The sequence below is a fragment of the Ctenopharyngodon idella genome, chromosome 15 (assembly GCF_019924925.1).
Source record: "Ctenopharyngodon idella isolate HZGC_01 chromosome 15, HZGC01, whole genome shotgun sequence".
Lineage (NCBI taxonomy): Eukaryota > Metazoa > Chordata > Actinopteri > Cypriniformes > Xenocyprididae > Ctenopharyngodon > Ctenopharyngodon idella.
This window is the reverse complement of record NC_067234.1, coordinates 11,786,049-11,805,468: the sequence shown is the minus strand read 5'-3', so window position 1 is coordinate 11,805,468 and position 19,420 is coordinate 11,786,049. Positions and strand designations below refer to the sequence as shown.

Below are 19,420 nucleotides of genomic sequence, written 5' to 3'. Positions count from 1 at the left end.
AATACTTTTTTCACAAACATGAGAAATACATCTATAAAAACCTTTAAGTGTCTAGGTTTTGCTTATTTGACTTTAATTGCCTTATATAGGCTAAGTCAACCATAAATCATAATTAAATTGCAGCATGTTTTAGATTATTAAAAAAATGGACTTATAGTCCAGAAAATATGGTAGCATACAGCAAATTATCTCGTGGTCTCCACTTTGAGAAGCCCTGAATTAGAGAATTGAGATGTCCTCCAAGATGGCTTACTTTGATTGGTTTCCAGGTCACAGGCTGAAGGACAGATAAGTGAGGAAATGAGGAAGCATCTCTTTGACTATTGTTCATAACTTTGAAAGAACCTTTGCCAGAACGTTAACCAAAATTCAGAGAACTTTCACTGTTAGCCGGGCAATCTCGTAACTAAATGAAAAAAGTCTAGGGAATATATCCAGTATCCTTGCAGTACTTACATTGCAGACATTTATATGAATAAATAAATAAATAAATAAATAAACAGGCCTACAAATTTTTGTTGGTAGGCAAATTAAAGCAAATGCAGAATGGACTTTAAAGAAAAGTTTATGTCTTTTGAAGTAGGCATATTTGTAGAGAATAATTTAGCTATCATTGGAGTCCAATATATCTGAAGACACTATTAATGATAATTAATAGTCATTTGATTCATCAGTAGGTTTATGATACTGGCCCAGCTTAAATAGGCTGTATAGATTTTTTTGTAGCCTTTGTATTAAGCCTACTTTTATTTCAATAATTAAACACAATGAATTCATTTTGATTTCGTTTCATTTATTTATTTATTTATAGTTGAAAATATAAAATATAGCCTATGTATAAATACATTTAAAGGTAAATATATACATATTTTCCAATTTTGGTTTTTATGTCGACATCTCAGTGTCTTTAATCTTTCAAACGAGCAGACAGTTTCCAAATAAAAAGTAGGCTACTGGTTCTATTTATTATCTTTATTTGATTTTTTATTTATATTTATATAGTACTGCTATATGTGTGGTGTGAAATAAATAAGCGCTGGATTTTTTTCGTTAAAAAAATGGTCGTGATCTCAAATTATCGAGAAATATTATAAAACACTGCCTTTTATTTTAGGGCTTCCGTATCAACTCGCTCATAGAAGCTGAACGCTGTTCAGAGTGAATGCTGTAGTGCCCAATCATGGAGCTCAGCGAAGCTGTACACTATTTTCATTGGATTACAGTGGTGATTGACAGTTCCGGTTCACCAGTAATATTCACGGTTCTTGTCCGGAGGGCGTCACCCCCGCCTGTCCCATTTTCTGTAGTTTTCGTCCATTTCATTTTGTTGCGCGTGAATCGTAACGGGACAACATGGCGACGCAGACGGCCCGCTACTACAGTGAAGGCGGCAGAGCAACAAAACGACAAAAGACGGAAAGCGAGGGAGGAATGGCGACCGTAAGACAAATCTTTGCTTACATACTATCAGATATATTATTAGAGACTTTATCTGACATAGTTTTAGTTAGCCAGCTGGCTGAAATAGCGCTAGTTAGCGAACCAGCTAACCAAACAATTGTGCTACAACATGCTGGATTTTTTCACCGAAAGCATTACAAAAACACAAATATGATAAAATGAAATGATTATGAAGGAAATATTTGCTGCATTAGTGTGAAATTAGTGTATTTTTTACGCCACACATATATTCTGATATATTGCTGAATGAATGGATTGAGTTGCATGTAACCCGTCATCATAGATACACGATACACGTTATTAATCACAATGAGTGGGAAAATATTGTGCATCTTTACAACATACATGACGATTACTACATACAAATTTAGAGAATTTGTACACAATAAGGAAAGTATACACAGCATGTAAAATATGAATAATATAATTTTGTTTTGTCATAAGTTATGTTTGTATATAAGTTGTAAGTAATTATGCCTGTTCACTGGACTAATGTTATGATTTATATGTTATAGGAAGGCTATGATGACCCACACAAGACCCTCCCCTCTCTCGTGGTGCATGTGCGAGGTTTAGTGGATGGGGTTTTGGAGGCAGACATCGTCGAAGCCCTGCAAGAGTTTGGAACCATCAGGTAACTTGCGTGCTACATCTATGTGGAATGTGCCGTACCTTGATTCTACCTGTTGTGAAATGCATTGTGGATCATCCATCTCCATCTCTCTGCAGTTATGTTGTGCTCATGCCCAAGAAGCGTCAAGCCTTGGTTGAATATGAGGATATGAATGGGTCTTGCAATGCTGTTACTTATGCCAACGACAACCAGATCTACATCGCCGGACATCCTGCATTCGTAAACTACTCTACCAGTCAGAAGATATCCAGGCCGGGTGACCCTGATGACTCCCGCAGTGTTAATAATGTTTTGCTTTTCACAATCATGAACCCCATTTATCCCATTACCACGGTAATACCTACAAGACTTAGGCTTATTGATGCTTTTATTTGATAAATTTGTGTTTTCACAATACACTAATATTCTTGTCATTTTATAGGATGTTTTGTATACTATTTGCAACAACTGTGGTCCTGTTCAAAGAATCGTCATCTTCAGGAAGAATGGTGTCCAGGCCATGGTGGAATATCCTTTACTGTTTAAGAATGAAGATCAAAGCTGTTGTCAGATACAGAGAGCCGTCATTTGTTTATGAATCATTATGGTTGTTTCAGCTTGTCATTTGAATCCACTTCCCATGCTTGCTTTTATGATGTGTGGACTAAGAATGTCTTACAAACATTGTTGTGAAGTTTCTATCCAAGCCAATTAACTGAAACTATAGTATGTTGTGTTCCCAGAATGCTTTAAATAATGACATCTGTAGTCATGGCGTGCAAGATTTCCTCTGTATTTCTTTAATTCCTCACACATTTGATTCCGTTCAGAGCGCCCAAAGGGCCAAGGCCTCGCTCAATGGGGCTGATATATACTCTGGCTGTTGCACACTAAAGATCGAGTATGCCAAGGTGAGCTTCATCTAAATTCATTGTGTGATAATGCTAAAACAGTTCTATCATTATTTTTCAGACTTTTGATGATATCCGATATTCATGAATGGTTTAAAGGGATAGTTCAACCAAAAATGAAAAATATCCCATGATTTACTCACCCTCAAGCCATCCTAGGTGTAGATGACTGTCTTCTTTCAGACGAACACAATCAGAGTTATATTAAAAAATATTCTGGCTCTTCCAATTTGTATAATGGGAGTAAATAGAGGTGAGAGGCGTCTAAGCTTACGCTACTCCTACATCCTACGCCGCACATCGGGTCAGAGGTCACTCTTCCGCTGGAAGTCAACTTGTGTACGGCTGTTACCAGAAGCCAGTATTTATAGTTTATAAAGTTATAAATATGGATATTTTTCTTTAAAAAAAATGCATTGTTTCACTTCAGAAGGCCTTTATTAACCCTCTGGAGTCATATGGATTACTTTTATGATGGATGGATGTGCTTTTTTGGGCTTCAAAATCTCGGTTACTATTCATTCTCATTATAAAGCTTGGAAGAGCCAGAATATTTTTTAATATAACTCTGATTGTGTTCTTCTAAAAGAATATAGTCATATACACCGAGGATGGCTTGAGGGTGAGTAAATCATGGGATAATTTTCATTTTTGGGTGAACTATCCCTTTGAAAATGTGGTATCAGAGGCAGTATAATTTTGTAGCCAGTTTTCAAAATCTTGAAAGCAAGAAGTAAAATAGTTAAGTTTAAAATATTATGGCAAATTCCTGATAATTTACTCACCCCCATGTCATCCAAGATGTTTGTCTTTCTTTCTTCAGTCGAAAAGAAATGAAGGTTTTTGAGGAAAACATTCCAGGATTTTTTTCCATATAGTGGACTTCACTGGGGTTCAACGGGTTAAAGGTCCAAATGTCAGTTTCAGTGCAGCTTCAAAGATCACGCGAGTTTGAGTTTGACTCAATCTTTGCCTGTTTGCTTTGTAGACACTGGATCGGTACTTCCGTCTACGTCATGCTTGACCTTTTCAACGTGATTACGTAATGCATGGTGGATCACAGAGCAGTGCAAGACGAGCACTTGTGGTTAAAAAGTATATAATTTTTATTTTATTTTAGAAATGACCAATGGTTTCGCTAGATAAGACCCTTATTCCTCGTCTGGGATTGTGTAGAGCTCTTGGAAGCTGCACTGAAACTGACATTTGGACCTTCAACCCGTTGAACCCCAGTGAAGTCCACTATATGGAGAAAAATCCTGGAATGTTTTCCTCAAAAACCTTAAAGGGTTTGTTCACCCAAAAATGAAAATAATGTCATTTATTACTCACCTTCATGTCGTTCTACAGCCGTAAAACCTTCGTTCATCTTCAGAACACAAATTAAGATATTGTTGATGAAATCCGATGGCTCAGTGAGGCCTCCATAGACAGCAATGCCGTTTAAACTCTCAAGGTCCATAAAGGTACTAAAAACATATTTGAAAAAGTTCATGTAAGTGTAGTGGTTCTATCTTAATATTATAAAGTGACAAGAATACTTTTTGTGCGCTAAAAAAACAAAATAAAGACTTTTCAACAATATCTAGTGATGGGCCGATTTCACTGAACTCACATGGACTGTTTCAAATATGTTTTTAGTACCTTTATGGACCTTGAGAGTTTGAATGGCATTGCTGGCTATGCAGGCCTCACTGAGCCAACGGATTTCATCAACAATATCTTAATTTGTGTTCTGAAGATGAACGAAGGTCTTACGGTTTTCATTTTTGGGTGAACTAACCCTTTAATTTGTTTTTGACTGAAGAAAGACAGACATAAACATTTTTGATGACATGGGGGTGAGTAAATTATCAGGAAATTTTAATTCTGAAGTGAACTAATCCTTTAATTGCACCAATATGTAATAACCATTCAATTTATTTATTTTTACCCAAAAATTTGAAGTAATTACTCAATATCTGCCATCCCTACTCAAGCATTGCCATAGATATGGTAGAAAGCAATTTTATTTTTATTTTTTTTCTCTTAGCCAACACGCCTTAACGTGTTCAAGAATGACCAGGACACGTGGGACTACACCAATCCAAACCTGAGCAGCCAAGGTACCGTTTACCCTACATCTGCTCTGACATTTCTCAGCGCCCTTACTGCCACTGTGGGGGAAATAAATGGGTGGGATTGGGGCATCTTAGAACCGCAGCAGGTTTCCGCTGTTTCACCTCCCCTGTGCTGAGTGTTAGGCATACGTCTATAGGCCAACATCTACACCGCATGTTGTGTATGTTTTCCTGGCTCTCTGAGGGCAAAGTAAAAAGCCGTCTCTGTGTGATCTTGCTAAGGCTTCCTCCGAATGTTGTCCTTCTGATATCTCACAAGCTTCCTTTTCCAGCAAAGCCCGTCACATGTCAGTAATGTGAGGGGCAAGTGGCTTACTGGGTAAGCACCATGTTAGTTCTACTCTGACACATTTTACAGTCAACGTGAAACTACGATTGCAGCTCATTTTACTTTTCCAGGGGGAACTTGATTTTGTCCATTTTTGTCCAAAAATAAGAGGATTGGTGACACCACTCGAAATGAAAAGTGATTTTTTTTTTTCTTTAGAATAACATGCATTGATTAAAAGTAAATGGGCACAATTCTGCTTTCATGTTGACTTTTAGGACAACTGATTACATAATTTTAGCCAAAGGTATTCATGGCCGCCAACGGTGTGCCCAAAGAAACAAATAGCAGTTCAAAGAAACAAAGGCCTATGAAAGAATTGTTCTTTGGTGCTCACGCCAGCCATTTGCTCCTCACATTCATGCGGTACATTTAGAGACCAACACGAAAGCACAGAACCTTCCAGAATATCAAGTGCGACAACAGAACACTCAGTACATCTGGACACTGGGGGACATTTCCTAGATTTCACTGAAGACACAAGTTCCTCAGACTTCCAACACTGTACCAGTCAACAAACCACAACTGCTTCCTATACCTGCGAGAACATTTCTCCAGAAGGACAAACACTCATTTTACTCTCGTGAAACTGCAAGACATCCTGACAAACACCTGATCACGCACCATTTAGCACTCATCACCTCCTACAGAAATGACACTGCCAACGAAGACATTCTTCCTGTTGTACGGCAGTACACATTGAAGGATTTGGGGTTGTCAGTGCGAGTAGTTATGGCTCCCACACCCATCCGACTTTCTCCCGTTGTTTCTTACGGGTCAAGAACAAGACACACTCCACTGTGACACATCACCTTCACCTCACTGCTAACAAGGGATGTTTTTGACACGCATCCTCAAGTGACACCATGACACAATTCAAACAGACCTCTTCTCTTCATTCATGTCAGACTGTTCCATCCACAGACAAACAGCCTTCTCTGAATCTTTCTCTGGGCTACGTCGTCTTTCTCTCGCCGTGCCGATCGTTACAACACAAACCCCCACACCTACAAATCGACATGCCTGACTCTTCACTCGTCAACAGCTGATGACACTAAACCACTCGAGACACCGAAGACACTGCAGACAACATTTCGACAAGCAGACGCACTGACATGCAGACAAGTTTTTTTTTTAACTCAGTTAAGCCATGAAATTCTGCCCTGGAAGCTGGTGTTTCAGATACGCTCTCTTTCCCCAACATGTCTTCCTCCTCTAGTCCTTCCCTTTCACGATTCCTCCTCTCTCTTTCTGTCAATATGTGACGTTTTTTCCCTTTTTTTTCCAGTCGTATGACTACTGTGTAACACCTTCCGTATGATGCAGGTTGGCTTTGTGTCTCTAGTGGAAGTACCAGTCAGTCTGAATTGAGCATAAATTGCTCCAGCTTTTCGACCTCCATAAGAAGACAGGCATTGAAATGTGAATATGGAACAAATGCTGGCATCAGTGGAGCTTTGAAACCCTGTCTGAAACAAGGAAGAGTGCTCGGGAAATCAGTGGAATTGACTGAAATGGACAGTTCTTAAGTGCGAAATGGAGGAAGAAGCTCAACGATGGCTAATTTACGGCATGTTCTACTTGCCCCATCCTTCAACCCCCAACCCTTACGTTTGTACTGTAAGTAACCCCAAGCTTCTGTTGTCTTGGAGTGATACGCTCATAGTCTAATGTTTCATGGGGATGTGTGACCAAATGTTTGACTAACTTGACCTTTTCCTTTTCAGTTGAGTGTTTTTTGTTTTTTTGTCTTCCCTCATTGGGCTACAAATTTATGTAGTTCAATAAGGTGCATTAAAATGCATTCCTGGGTTGGGATGTGCTTCTGTGAGCAACAGTTTTATACTTCTGTGATCCTCAGAGATGTTTTGAGGCAAGTTTAGTACCCCTTTTCCACTGACGGGGCAGTGGTCCCCCATCTGGCACTATTCTGTGTGTTTACACAAAATACAAGGCGGCCGCTGTGTACAGACCCTTTAAACAAGGGATGCACCAATCCGATATTCAGTATCTGCTTCGATACTGCGATTTTTGTTGGATCTGGTGTCAGTCAGACAGGAACGATCTAAATCTAGTACGGTGTACTCAGTTGTTTAAGCTCCACAAAAGGTAAAAAACATTATAAAGCACCATAAAAGTATTTGTGCACTATATTCCAAGTCTCTTGCTTAAAGGGTTAGTTCACCCAAAAATGAAATTTGTCCTTAATTACTCACCTTCATGTCATTCCACATCCGAGACCTTCGTTCTTCTTCAGAAAACAAATTAAGATATTTTTTTTTTTGATGAAATCCAAGAGTTTCTTTTTTTTTTTTAATCCTCCATAGAAAGCAACATAATTACCACATTCAAGGTTAAGAAAAGTACTAGAGACATTGTCAAAATAGTCCATGTGACTGCAGTGGTTCAACCGTAATGTTATGAAGCGATATACTTTTTGTGCACAAAACAAAAATAACTACTTTATTCAACAATCTCTTTACTACTTTTCTGGACCTTTAATGACAGTAATTACGTTGCTTTCTATGGGAAATAAAAACGTCTCGGATTTCATCAAAAATATTTTAATTTGTGTTCTGAAGATGAATGAAGGTCTTACGGGTTGAAACAGCATGAGGGTGAGTAATGAATTTTCATTTTGGGTGAACTAACCCTTTAACGTGTGGAACAGACGAACATATATGTTCACGGAAGCTCTTCCTCTGCTGCGGCAGTCAGTCATATATATATATATATATAAAATTAAATTTATATATAATTTTTTTTAAATAAAAAGTGTAAAATATATCTATTTTTAGGCAAGTTTAGCTAAACGTATACCTCACGTAGTTTTCCATTTAAAATTAATTATATTTGTCCCAAATCTTTGTTACAGCACAAATAAAGTCTATGCTTTATACTGATATAATAATATACAGTGCTGCTTGAAAGTTTGTGAACCACTTGCAGAATCTGTGAAAATGTGAATAATTGTAACAAAATAAGAGGGATCATGCAAAAAATTTTTTTTTTTTTTTTTTTTTTTTTAAGTACTGTCCTGAGTAAGATATTACATAAACAATGTTTACATAAAGTCCACAACACAAAAAAAATAGCTGAATTTATAAATGACCCCATCCAAAAGTTTATGAACCCTTGGTTCTTAATACTGTGTGTGGTTACCTGGATGATCTACAACTTTTTTTTGTGTTTTGTGATGGTTGTTCATGAGTCCCTTGTTTGTCCTGAGGAGTTAAACTGAGCTCTGTTCTTCAGAAAAAAATCTCCAGGTCCTGCAGATTCTTCAGTTTTCCACCATCTTTTGCATATTTGAACCCTTTCCAGCAGTGACTGTATGATTTTGAGATCCATCAACTGAGGGACTCAAACACAACTATTAAAAAAGGTTCAAACATTCACTGATGCTCCAGAAGGAAACACAATGCATTAAGAGCTGGAGGGTGAAAACATTTTGAATTTGAAGATCAAGGAATATTTTACTTAATTTGTCTTCTGGCAAACATTTAAGTGTCTTCTGTTGCTTCCGAAGGGCAGTACTAAATGAAAAAAAAAAAAAAAGAAGATACTTAAAATAAGAAAGATTTGGACGCATCATGTTTCCTTCTGGAGCATCAGTGAATGTTTGAACCTTTTTTAATAGTTGTGTTTGAGTCCCTCAATTGTCCTCAGTGTGAAAAGACGGATCTGAGAATCATACAGTCACTGCTGGAAAGGGTTCAAATATGCAAAAAATGCTTGAAAACTGAAGAATCTGGAGGATTTTTCTGAAGAACAGAGCTCAGTTTAACTGTTCAGAACAAACAAGGGACTCATGAACAACCATCACAAAACACAAAAACGGATCATCCACTTTTGAACGGGGTCATATTTATAAATTCAGCTATTTTTTGGCTATTTTTTGGACTTTATGTAAACATTTTTTATGTAAAAAATCTTATTCAGGACAGTGCTAAATAAAAAATAACATGCATTTTGTATGATCCCTCTTTTGTTAAAATTATTCACATTTTCACAGATTCTGCAAGTGGTTCACAAACTTTCAAGCAGCACTGTAGATCACTATTTTCCAAAAAAAAAAAATTAAAAATAAAGATGCAACTGTATTAATTCTTGAAATAAAGTAAACTTAAGATAAGATTGACCGTTTAGGACTGCCTTGAACTCGAGCATGCGCGTACAGAATGACACATCTGGTGAAGCACGTTCAGCAGCCTCTATATGACACCATATTTATTTTGGGGCTAATAAATACAGTAGTCAACATTTGAAGTGGATCAAAACCTTTCATCAAAGTTGAACTTTGAACTTTTTTTTTTTTGATCCACTTCAAATGTATTATTTTAGGGGGGCTAAAGCCTCTGTAAAATAGCGACGTCCCTGGTATTTAGTGGATTGTGTTTAACACAAAAGATTGATCTTCTGTTCCACACACACACAGAGGTATAGATATTTTACAATGAGCATTCTACTGGTATCAGGGTCGGTATCGGCCAATATTCAGTATTTTGGGTATCTGAATCGGATAGGTTTTGGAAAAAATGGTATTGGTGCATCCCTACTTTAAACCTGGAGTTCGTAAAGCAGGAACAAATAAAGCCCAAAGTATACTTCAGTTTTTATGCGTTCGCTATGGTATTCGTACAGTGTGCGACATAAATTTCCTCATCAGCATTGTACTGTGTGCGCGTACCATATTTTTTCTAACAGTGTGTGCTCTGTGTGCTCAGTTCACACGTGCATCTTACATTTTTTTTCATCAATAAGTTGGTCCTCAAGGTGGCAATACTGTGTTTCACAGTCGAAAAAGAAAGACATGAGGTGGAACAAACCACAACCAACAGGAAGCGGCAACAACAGTCTCATTTCGAAGGGCTGCATTTGTTAAACACATGTAATTTTAGAAAAGTAGTCATTACATTCCAAAGTGAGAAAGAAATTATAGTAATTTACACCTCAAGAGGAATAACTCAGTTTTGTGATGGTTACTTTTCTGAATTGAGACACACGACACATGCAGCCGACAAACGCGACCTCCAGAGGACACAGCATTATAAATGAGATGTGCTTGTGTGAAGGGGTTAAGAGAAATGAGTACAACAGTCGTAACCTCTGGAGTAGGGCTGCACGATATTGGAAAAAACTGACATTGCTATATTTTGTTTTTCTGGATATAAAAAAAAAATGTCACCAGATGACTTAATCATTCTATAATCATTGGCGTGATGTTGTGAGTGAGTACGCATAGAAAATAATGAACAAATTACAAGCATAGATAAAAATATAATAGAACAAAGATACAAATGAAATAAACAGTGCTTTATATTTTTCAGTTAAGTCTAACAGTATTCAGGTACAGAAATTGAATAATAAAATGTAAAACACTGCATAGTCTCACTGTATAAATTAAAATCGCTTGAGTGTTTAAACTGACAGGACCTAAAACACATTCAGATGATAAACTTTCATTGTACGGTGGTCAGACTTTGCAATTAATATGAGAATCACATGCTTTTTGAACCGTGGTGTCCGGTCCGTACGGATTAATGTTCCCTATACTTGACATCGCTCATCCTGTGATGTGACTATCGCGGATACGCACGTCACGATATCGATGCTGAAACGATATATTGTGCAGCCTTACTCTGGAGAGAAACACTGCGGACAGTGGACAAAAGCCTCATTTCCACCGAAATTACCCGGAACAATTTTCCCAGTAATGTTTTTTCCCCCAGACCTGTTGCTGTCTGCGTTTCCATTGTGGTACCGCGAAGATTAAGTCCGGTGACGTAGGACTGCTCGCGACTTTCTAGTTCCCACTGGATTTCGTCCTCCACATATAAGCTTAATAAAGCCTGAACCTCCGGCGTCAGTCCATGAGTCGTAATTTTTAAACTCCATTGTTGATTCGAATAGCAAACAACTCTTACTGCACGCACCGCAACAGACTTTAAAAAATGGTGGTTGAAATACAATGTTGCATGGAGTCAACCAAATCAGCATGTTCAGTGCCCAGGTCCCACCCCCGAAAGTTCCTGAACTTTGAAAAAGTACTACCTCGTGAGCAGGGACTTTCTGAGGGGAAAATTTTTACCCTGAACTTCATTTAGACTCTGGTTCCTGCGGTCGAAACACATCGAGTACCACCCCAAAGTGCCTAGTTCCTGGGAAAAGTCCCTGCGTTGGAAACGCGGCTAAAGATGAAACTTTCTAGTGCATGTGTTAACCATCTGTGTTCGCGCGCACTGTCAAATGGAGTATCCTTTGAAACGCTGTGTTCAGCTGTACGCATATGCTAAGTGTTTGCGTCAAAACTGAAGTATACTTTGGGCTTAAAATCACTAGTTGAAGGACGAGAAAATCTCTTTACCCACAAAAGTTTTCAAAACAGCTAATCAGCCTTCCTAATGCAAATCAAAACAAGATGGCACCTTACTAAATTTCACATGCTTCTCAAGTACATAATTTTATTTGCTATATATTTGAAAAAAAGTATTGGCAGTTACATCAAAGCTAGCTCATGATTACATACATAGTTACTTTTAATGTAGAAGTAAGACTTGAAAGCAAAGTAGTTGATATGCCATATTTGTTTGTGGTCAAGTCATGTAGTGACTTGAGATCTGGCTGTGAACGGTCACCAGCACCATTTTGGTGGTAAAAAGGGTATAGGAGAAGCGTGTCATCATTTTAAATTTTTGTCTTTTGAAATAATCAAAGCGAATAAAGGCATTGTGCCCTACACATTTAAGTTCCTGAATAGAGTAAGAAACCTGTAATGTGATTGTTTAGAAATGTCAGTGAGATTGATGTTTGCACTGTGTGTACCTGAACAGGTGCAGATGCTGATGGCAATGGGGGCAATCAAGGTGTGTGTCTGCAGTAGACATTATGTCCTCGCCCACCCACTCACTCCCAAACATAATATATGACATACTACACTGTCATGGCCATTAGCCAATGAGTTCTTCGCTCTGTTGCTTTATTATAAGTTTGATTGGACTGGTACACTGCCAAAGAAAGACTGTATGTTTGTTAGCCAGCTGACTGTGTGAGTAGTAATAAATAGGTCTTATTTAATGGGTGAATCTCATGAAACATGTCAAAACGTAACATTTCACCTCCTAAAGAAATTTAAATAAAGAAAATGTATCTTGCCGGATTAGTTCAAATTTCCTGATAATTTACTCACCTCCATGTCATCCAAGATGTTTGTCTTTTTCTTCAGTTGAAAAGAAATGAAGGTTTTTGAGGAAAATATTTCTTTTTTTTCTCCATATAGTGGACTTCACTGGGGTCCAAATGTCAGTTTCAGTGGAGCTTCAAAGGGCCCAGACGAGGAATAAGAGTCTTATCAAGAGAAACGAATGGCCATTTTCTAAAAAAAAAAAAAAAAAAAAAAAAAAAATATATATATATATATATACTTTTTAACCACAAATGCTTGTCTTGCACTGCTCTGTGATGCGTCACTTATTACGTAATCATGGTGGAAAGGTCACGAAAAAATGCATTTCATTTTCTCCTCCAACTTCAAAATCATCCGACATTGTTGTTTTACCTTTTTATGTAAATGTCGTTTGACTTATTCTTTGCACGTTTGTTTTGTAAACACTGGATCGGTACTTCCGTCTACGTCACGCGTGACCTTTCTAACGTGATTACGTAATGCGTGACTCATCACAGAGCAGTGCAAGACGAGCATTTGTGATTAAAAAGTATACATTTTTATTTTATTTTTTTAAGAAAATGACTGATTGTTTCTCTAGATAAGACTCTTATTCCTCGTCTGGGATCGTGTAAAGCTCTTTGAAGCTGCACTGAAACTGACATTTGGATCTTCAACCCGTTGAACCCCAGTGAAGTCCACTATATGGAGAAAAATCCTGGAATGTTTTCCTCAAAAACCTTCATTTCTTTTCGACTGAAGTCACATTATGATACATGAAATACCCTACAAAATTGAATGATTTAAAATAACTTCATTTTCTTTACGAATATTCGTACAGAATGTTCATAAAGAAATATTTTCATGGTATTCACCCTAATAGTATCGCCCATTTTTTCCTGGTGTCTTATGTGTCCCCTTCTCTGCTGATCTTAAAGCACACGCCAGTCACATTAACGTTACAAGTGTCCTGTCCTGTCGCCTCTCAGCGAACGAACTCATCTTTCACTCTCTCTCTCCCCCTCTCTCTTTGCCCCTCCCCCTTTCCTTTCTTGGCCTTCTTCCTTCTCTCGCCTCTCAGATATGAATGCCAACCCCAACAAGCGCCAGAGGCAGCCGGCTCTGCTGGGAGACCACCCTCCAGAGTATGGTAAGGCTTGCGGGGTACACGCGTTTACACATTTGCCTCATTTGCTCGCAATCAGGGGAGTGGATGTTAAAACAACAACAACAAATCGGGGGTGCATTTATCACAGTGGCAGCAAGATGGTGCTGTGTTGAAGTTAAAACTTTAACTTAAGTGAAGGGTGTGTAAAATGTTTGTTTACTCCTAACCTGCCCGCAACCCCCACCCCACGTGGTCTGTTTGTCATTTGTGGATTTTCAGGTGGTTATCACGGATACCAAGAAGAGAGCTATGGTGGACCCTATGAAGGCCGACGGATGGGGCCACCCATGGGTGGTCCAAGGCGCGGTGGAACCAGTCAGCGTTACGGTGGACAATACGGTCCCCCACCTCCGCCCCCAGGTGAATATGGCGCACATGCAGACTCACCGGTGATCATGGTCTACGGCCTGGATCCAGTTAAAATAAACGCGGACAGGGTCTTCAACATCTTCTGCCTGTATGGCAATGTGGAACGGGTACGTACAACAGCAATACATGAGTCAGACACTGTCCAAAACCAAACAGCTTCATTTGAAAGCCCATTTTTCTCTTCTGAATGTAGGTGAAATTCATGAAGAGCAAGCCTGGAGCTGCCATGGTGGAGATGGGAGACTGCTATGCAGTGGATCGTGCCATCTCACATCTCAACAACAACTTCCTGTTCAATCAGAAGCTCAACGTATGGTATGTGCTTTTTTCTTTTTTAATTTTGCAATAAGGGCAGGTGCATCGTGCATGGTTCATTACACATTTTGCATAAAAAATGAAGCTTAATAGGATGAACAATTTTGAATATTTCTAATTGTTTTAATCATTAAAGACATATTACACCCATGGTGTTAAAATACTTATTTAGGTCACACTTTAGTTTAGGGTCCTATTCTCACTTTTAACTAAGTATTAAAGGGTTAGTTCAGCCAAAAATGTTCCAAAAACGTTCCACACCCGTAAGACCTTCGGTCATCTTCAGAACACAAATTAAGATATTATTGATGAAATCAGAGAGGTATATGACTCCTCCATAGACAGCAATTTAACCACCACTTTCAAGGCCCAGAAAGGTACTAAAGACATTGTTAAAAATGTCGATGTGACTGCAGTGGTTTTTGGGATTTGTGTCTACATGCCTGCATCAGTGTTGCCAATTGCTTTCAGTTGAAAGTAGCTAAAACTGGTCACTAGATGACGTCATACATCTATATTAATGTTTATATAGATCAGTGGGCGAATCATGGTATCTAGATAAGGTTTGTCCAAGAAGTTGCTAGATTTGTTGCTAGTCTTTTCGGCAGCACTGGCCTGCATGCTTTCTTCAGCGTGCCTGCTCTCCGCAGCAGGATGCATAATTTAGTAGGGATGTAACGGTATTATCAATAATACCACGATATTGGTGTATCCTCGATATTATCATGGTCACATGACTGTATGAAACGATACGTCTTCCGGGCAAAAAGTGCAGTTTTTTTCAGCCCCGTTCTGAAAATGGCTCTGACGTATCCTTCAATAGAGACGTCTCACCTCATGAATATTATAGCAATGAATGCACTGAAAAGCCCTTGCTCTACTCATATACGTCAGATATCAATGCAGAGAGAGATAGAGAGAGAGCGAGCGCGAGAGAGAGGTGCAAAGGCAAGCTGCACCATTAATCTTTGAAAGATCGCATTCTCGATTTCATCACTCACATGATCTAATTCCTAAATAACGATTCCCCCGTGTATATTAAACCATTGAAAAAAATAAAATTGCAAGATTTAAATCTGCGTTCGCGCTGCCGTTGATCTAAAGCGAGTTGTCATGATTACTTTAGATATAAAACAATCTTGTCAAACACACAGTATCATTATTTCTGTTACAAATATTCAAATTATCACAGAAACATACAAAAGTGTATTACTCAGGTATAAACGCTGATGTCTACTTTACCGATTTAAATAGAATAAATCACCTTTTGAAAGTGCTTCTAATAACGACTGTTTCTATTGCAATGTTACGCCACTAAGTGGCAACAAATTACTGTTAAATAAGTATCACTGAATAATTTTTTTTTTTTTTTTTAAACAAACAAATGAAGTCTTTATGAACCCAACTTACAAAAATATTGTTTCACCTGTCTGGATCTTACATGTGTGTCAAGCATCTTATTTGTGTTGAATTTGTGATAACACTTTACAATAAGGTTCATTTGTATTAACTAACATGAACTAACCATTAGCAATACATTTGTTACTGTATTTGTTCATCTTTGTTAACCTTAATTAATAAAAATTCAGCTGTTCATAGTTTGTTCATGTTAGTTTACAGTGCATTTACTAATGTTAACAAATACAACTCTTGAGAATGTTAGAAAAAATAATAGATGTTACCTTTGTCAAGGTTCAGCTGGTGCAGTTATTTTACTTTATAAAGAGGAGTTTAGGTCATTTGACCCATCTCATACTATACCTCATACCTCTAAACAACAGTTATGATTAGAGGATAAAGAAAAGAGGATTGTAATGTTCAATCATTGTTTAACACTTATGGCACTTTTTTCCAAGTCTTCATTTGTCTATTTTTTTTTTTTTTAAATATCGCAATACATATTTATCGTGGACTTTATATCAAGGTATTATCATATCGTGAGATTTTGATATCGTTACATCTCTATAATTTAGTAATTCACCTCTTTCATCTGTTTTTTTTTTTTTTTCTTCTCTTCGTGTCAGTGTGTCTAAGCAGCAGGCCATCATGCCCGGCCAGTCATATGAGCTAGAGGACGGGACCAGCAGCTTCAAAGACTTTCATGGCAGCAGAAATAACCGCTTCACTTCTCCAGAGCAGGCGGCAAAGAACCGCATTCAGCACCCCAGCAACGTCCTCCACTTTTTCAACGCAGCACCTGAGGCTTCACCAGAGTCCTTCACCAGGGTCAGTTCATCACACTAGAGAACTTCAGGACCTTTCTTGTCTTATGATGTTATTTGGTGTGTAAATTTAAAACCATCTCTTTTCAGATCTGTGAAGAACTGGGTGTAAAGAGTCCTTCCAATGTCAAACTTTTCGCAGCCAAAGGTATGTAATATAAATAAATGTGCTGTCTTTAACTGTTGCATTGTAAATAATAGCATAGAAAGCCAAACTCAGCGTAAACCTGTTTAAAGTGCAGCCTTTTTGTCAGTTAGGGAAACTTGAATGTCATCTATGCCCCACTGTTGTTATAATGGCTTCTTTACTTTATTGAACAGGTTCCACATCAGAGAGGAGTTCGTCAGGGCTTCTGGAGTGGGAGTCTGTTAATGATGCTATGGAAGCCCTTGCTATGATGAACCATCACCAGATGAAGAACCCCAGTAAGTGACCTCATTAGTGGTTGACCGTGCATTTACCACACACACTGAAGCACACATGACGCTTGCGGTGTTTTCAGCCTCTGAACTCAAATAGAGTGCAGCTAGCTACAGAGAAACTGGTAGCTAGGCAAACAGACAAGTGACCAATCCTGAGTGGCGATGTCACTTCACGAATTCTACCAGCATGATTCGGCCCAGTCGTCTAATTCCCGACCGAGAAGTTTTTGTAATTGTGCTGTGGAAATACAACTGGAACCATTCTAAAAACCGTACGGCCCGACGGTGGAAAAGCGGCTAAAATGTCTGTTTGTTTTATAGAGGCGTTTGACATTTCCACTCTTCACATCTCCAGCTGTCTCGTTACGAATCAAACAACGGCTCCGTGCTGGACTGGGGCAAAATTAACGCATACCTCTCTGTCAAATTATCTTTGAGAACGATTTTCTTCGTCAACTTTTCTTTTCCTAGAAACTGACATCCTCACCCATACAAACGCTCACTGCGGTGAAGTGTCGCCTGATTACGTCAAACGTCATACGCTCACTGGATGTCATGACAACAGTGTCACACAGGAAAACTTTAAATATCTCGCCTTCGCTTTCATTTCGGACCATCTCCAAAAAAACATTAAAAAAAATAAAAAAATAAACAAATGATTTACAAGTTTAACATGTTTATCAAAGTAGGAAATCCACACTTTTACTTACAATTAGTGCTCTTGAAATATGAAATGGAGGCAGGTCTGGATTGAATTCTCTCCAGGTCCGGATTTGGACTGGAGTTTGGACTTTGAGAACCCCTGGTATATGCTGTCAATTATAGTTCTTTGATAGAAAATCGGAATTGGTAAAAATCTGTATCCACAGGTCAAACTTACAAAAAAAATCGGAAATCGGAATCAGCCAAAAAAATTGCAATCAGTGCATCTCTAATACTCTGGCACTGGCGCTGTCAAAATAAAATTCCCATATCTGACACATCAGCCAAAAAATAAAAAACATATCGGCCATAATTAAAAAAATGCCAAATATTAGCCAATATATGGGTCTTGGAGATACATATATCGATTAAACTGGTTATATAATGGCACCTGTGATGGAAGTCCCATTACATCTGTTCCAAATCCCAGTAAACGTCAACCTAGGCAGCATTTTAAAGCATCATAGGTGCATCTGTCAGCAGCATCACATGTATATTATGCAGAAACCGCAGTTCCAGAATGTATTGCACCACCAAGCTCAGTAAAAACTTGTATTCAGTAGTATTTTTTTTAAAAAGAAACTCTTTGTTCTCACTCCGTTCACACCCTTTTTCCATTGCCATGTTAAAATGTGTACTTATCCTGTTTTTTTTTTTCCGCAGGTGGGCCGTACCCGTATACACTGAAGCTGTGCTTCTCGACTGCGCAGCATGCAAACTGAGCAGCAGCAGCGTCGCTCTCCCATCACTTCACCTTCCTGCTACTTTATTGTCCTTTACGGCTCATTTGTGCGAGTGGGTGTGCAGAAGTGTTGAGTTAACCTTATGTTGATTGAGCCGCAGCACAAGCTGAGAGTGAAACTGACTGAACTCATTGTTTTTAATGGAAGAGGAGAGTTAAAACGCTTTTGTACCAGTATTTTGGTTTTGTTACCGTTTTTGTTCTTTTTTTTTTTATTGCTTACTATGATCGACTGTTAGCTCTGTGCTCAGCACCTCACTTTTAGAAATGTAACCCTGTAAAGAAGATTGCATTTTTTTTTTTTTTTTTTTTCTGATTGTAAAATAAAAAGTGATAATGGGTCTTCGTTGTGATTTGCTTTCGCAAGGGAACAATTGTGACTCATGTTTTAAAATGTTTTACAGCAGTTCAACCCCTCCTTTTTTTTTTTTTTTTTTTTTTTTTCCAAAAGCTGCCTGGATGTTACTGCCTAGTGTATATTTGCAGTCTGGACAATAAAATGTAATCAATTTAATAAAGAAATTTAATCTGCGTATTCAAAATGGGCTCACTGCCGCTTGCTGTTAATTGCAGATCAAGTTTGCACGTACATTTACAGGGTTTCATCAGTCATGGGAAGATTAGACATTAACTCATGGAAATGTGACTCAATTGAAATTTCTAGTGGAGGTAAATTTACCTTGTGCTTGGAGGCCCAGAAAACCAAATCACCCATTGGGCTGCTTTCAAATCAAATTAATATTTAGACCAGAAACAGTGAGGAACCCTGATATGATGAAGACTCATCTAGCATAATTACTTGATAGTTGATTTTGTAAAATTCTGTAATAGACCGTAATGTTTAAACAAAAGAACGAGTTAAATTATTTGTAATGTGTTGA

The 19,420-nt window shown here is 38.1% G+C and overlaps 1 protein-coding gene across 3 annotated transcripts; it reads left to right on the top strand.

The window, feature by feature from the left end:
* Window positions 1-1,272: 1,272 nt before the first annotated feature.
* Window positions 1,273-18,982, top strand: hnrnpl2 (heterogeneous nuclear ribonucleoprotein L2). 3 transcript variants are annotated; one of them, XM_051862064.1, is made up of 14 exons: window positions 1,274-1,440; window positions 1,977-2,095; window positions 2,191-2,428; window positions 2,517-2,604; window positions 2,891-2,985; window positions 5,018-5,090; window positions 12,267-12,299; window positions 13,680-13,748; window positions 13,986-14,242; window positions 14,329-14,450; window positions 16,475-16,676; window positions 16,763-16,820; window positions 16,994-17,098; window positions 18,461-18,982. In XM_051862064.1, the coding sequence occupies exons 1-14, from the start codon at window positions 1,354-1,356 to the stop codon at window positions 18,517-18,519; spliced, it is 1,605 nt and encodes a 534-aa protein (XP_051718024.1). In that variant the 5' UTR covers window positions 1,274-1,353; the 3' UTR covers window positions 18,520-18,982. The 3 variants fall into 3 exon arrangements, with proteins under 3 accessions (XP_051718025.1, XP_051718024.1, XP_051718026.1); XM_051862065.1 differs by lacking the exon at window positions 12,267-12,299 and having other exon boundaries at window positions 1,273-1,440; XM_051862066.1 differs by lacking the exons at window positions 12,267-12,299; window positions 13,680-13,748.
* Window positions 18,983-19,420: the final 438 nt, after the last annotated feature.

What these genes read in the sequence shown, in the direction of transcription:
- hnrnpl2 (XM_051862064.1), top strand. Translation starts at nt 1,354, where the DNA reads ATGGCGACGCAGACGGCCCGCTACTACAGTGAAGGCGGCAGAGCAACA. An exon ending in TCCAAACCTGAGCAGCCAAG is followed by an intron (nt 5,091 to 12,266) that starts GTACCGTTTACC and finishes GTACCTGAACAG; the next exon opens with GTGCAGATGCTGATGGCAAT. An exon ending in TCACCAGATGAAGAACCCCA is followed by an intron (nt 17,099 to 18,460) that starts GTAAGTGACCTC and finishes TTTTTTCCGCAG; the next exon opens with GTGGGCCGTACCCGTATACA.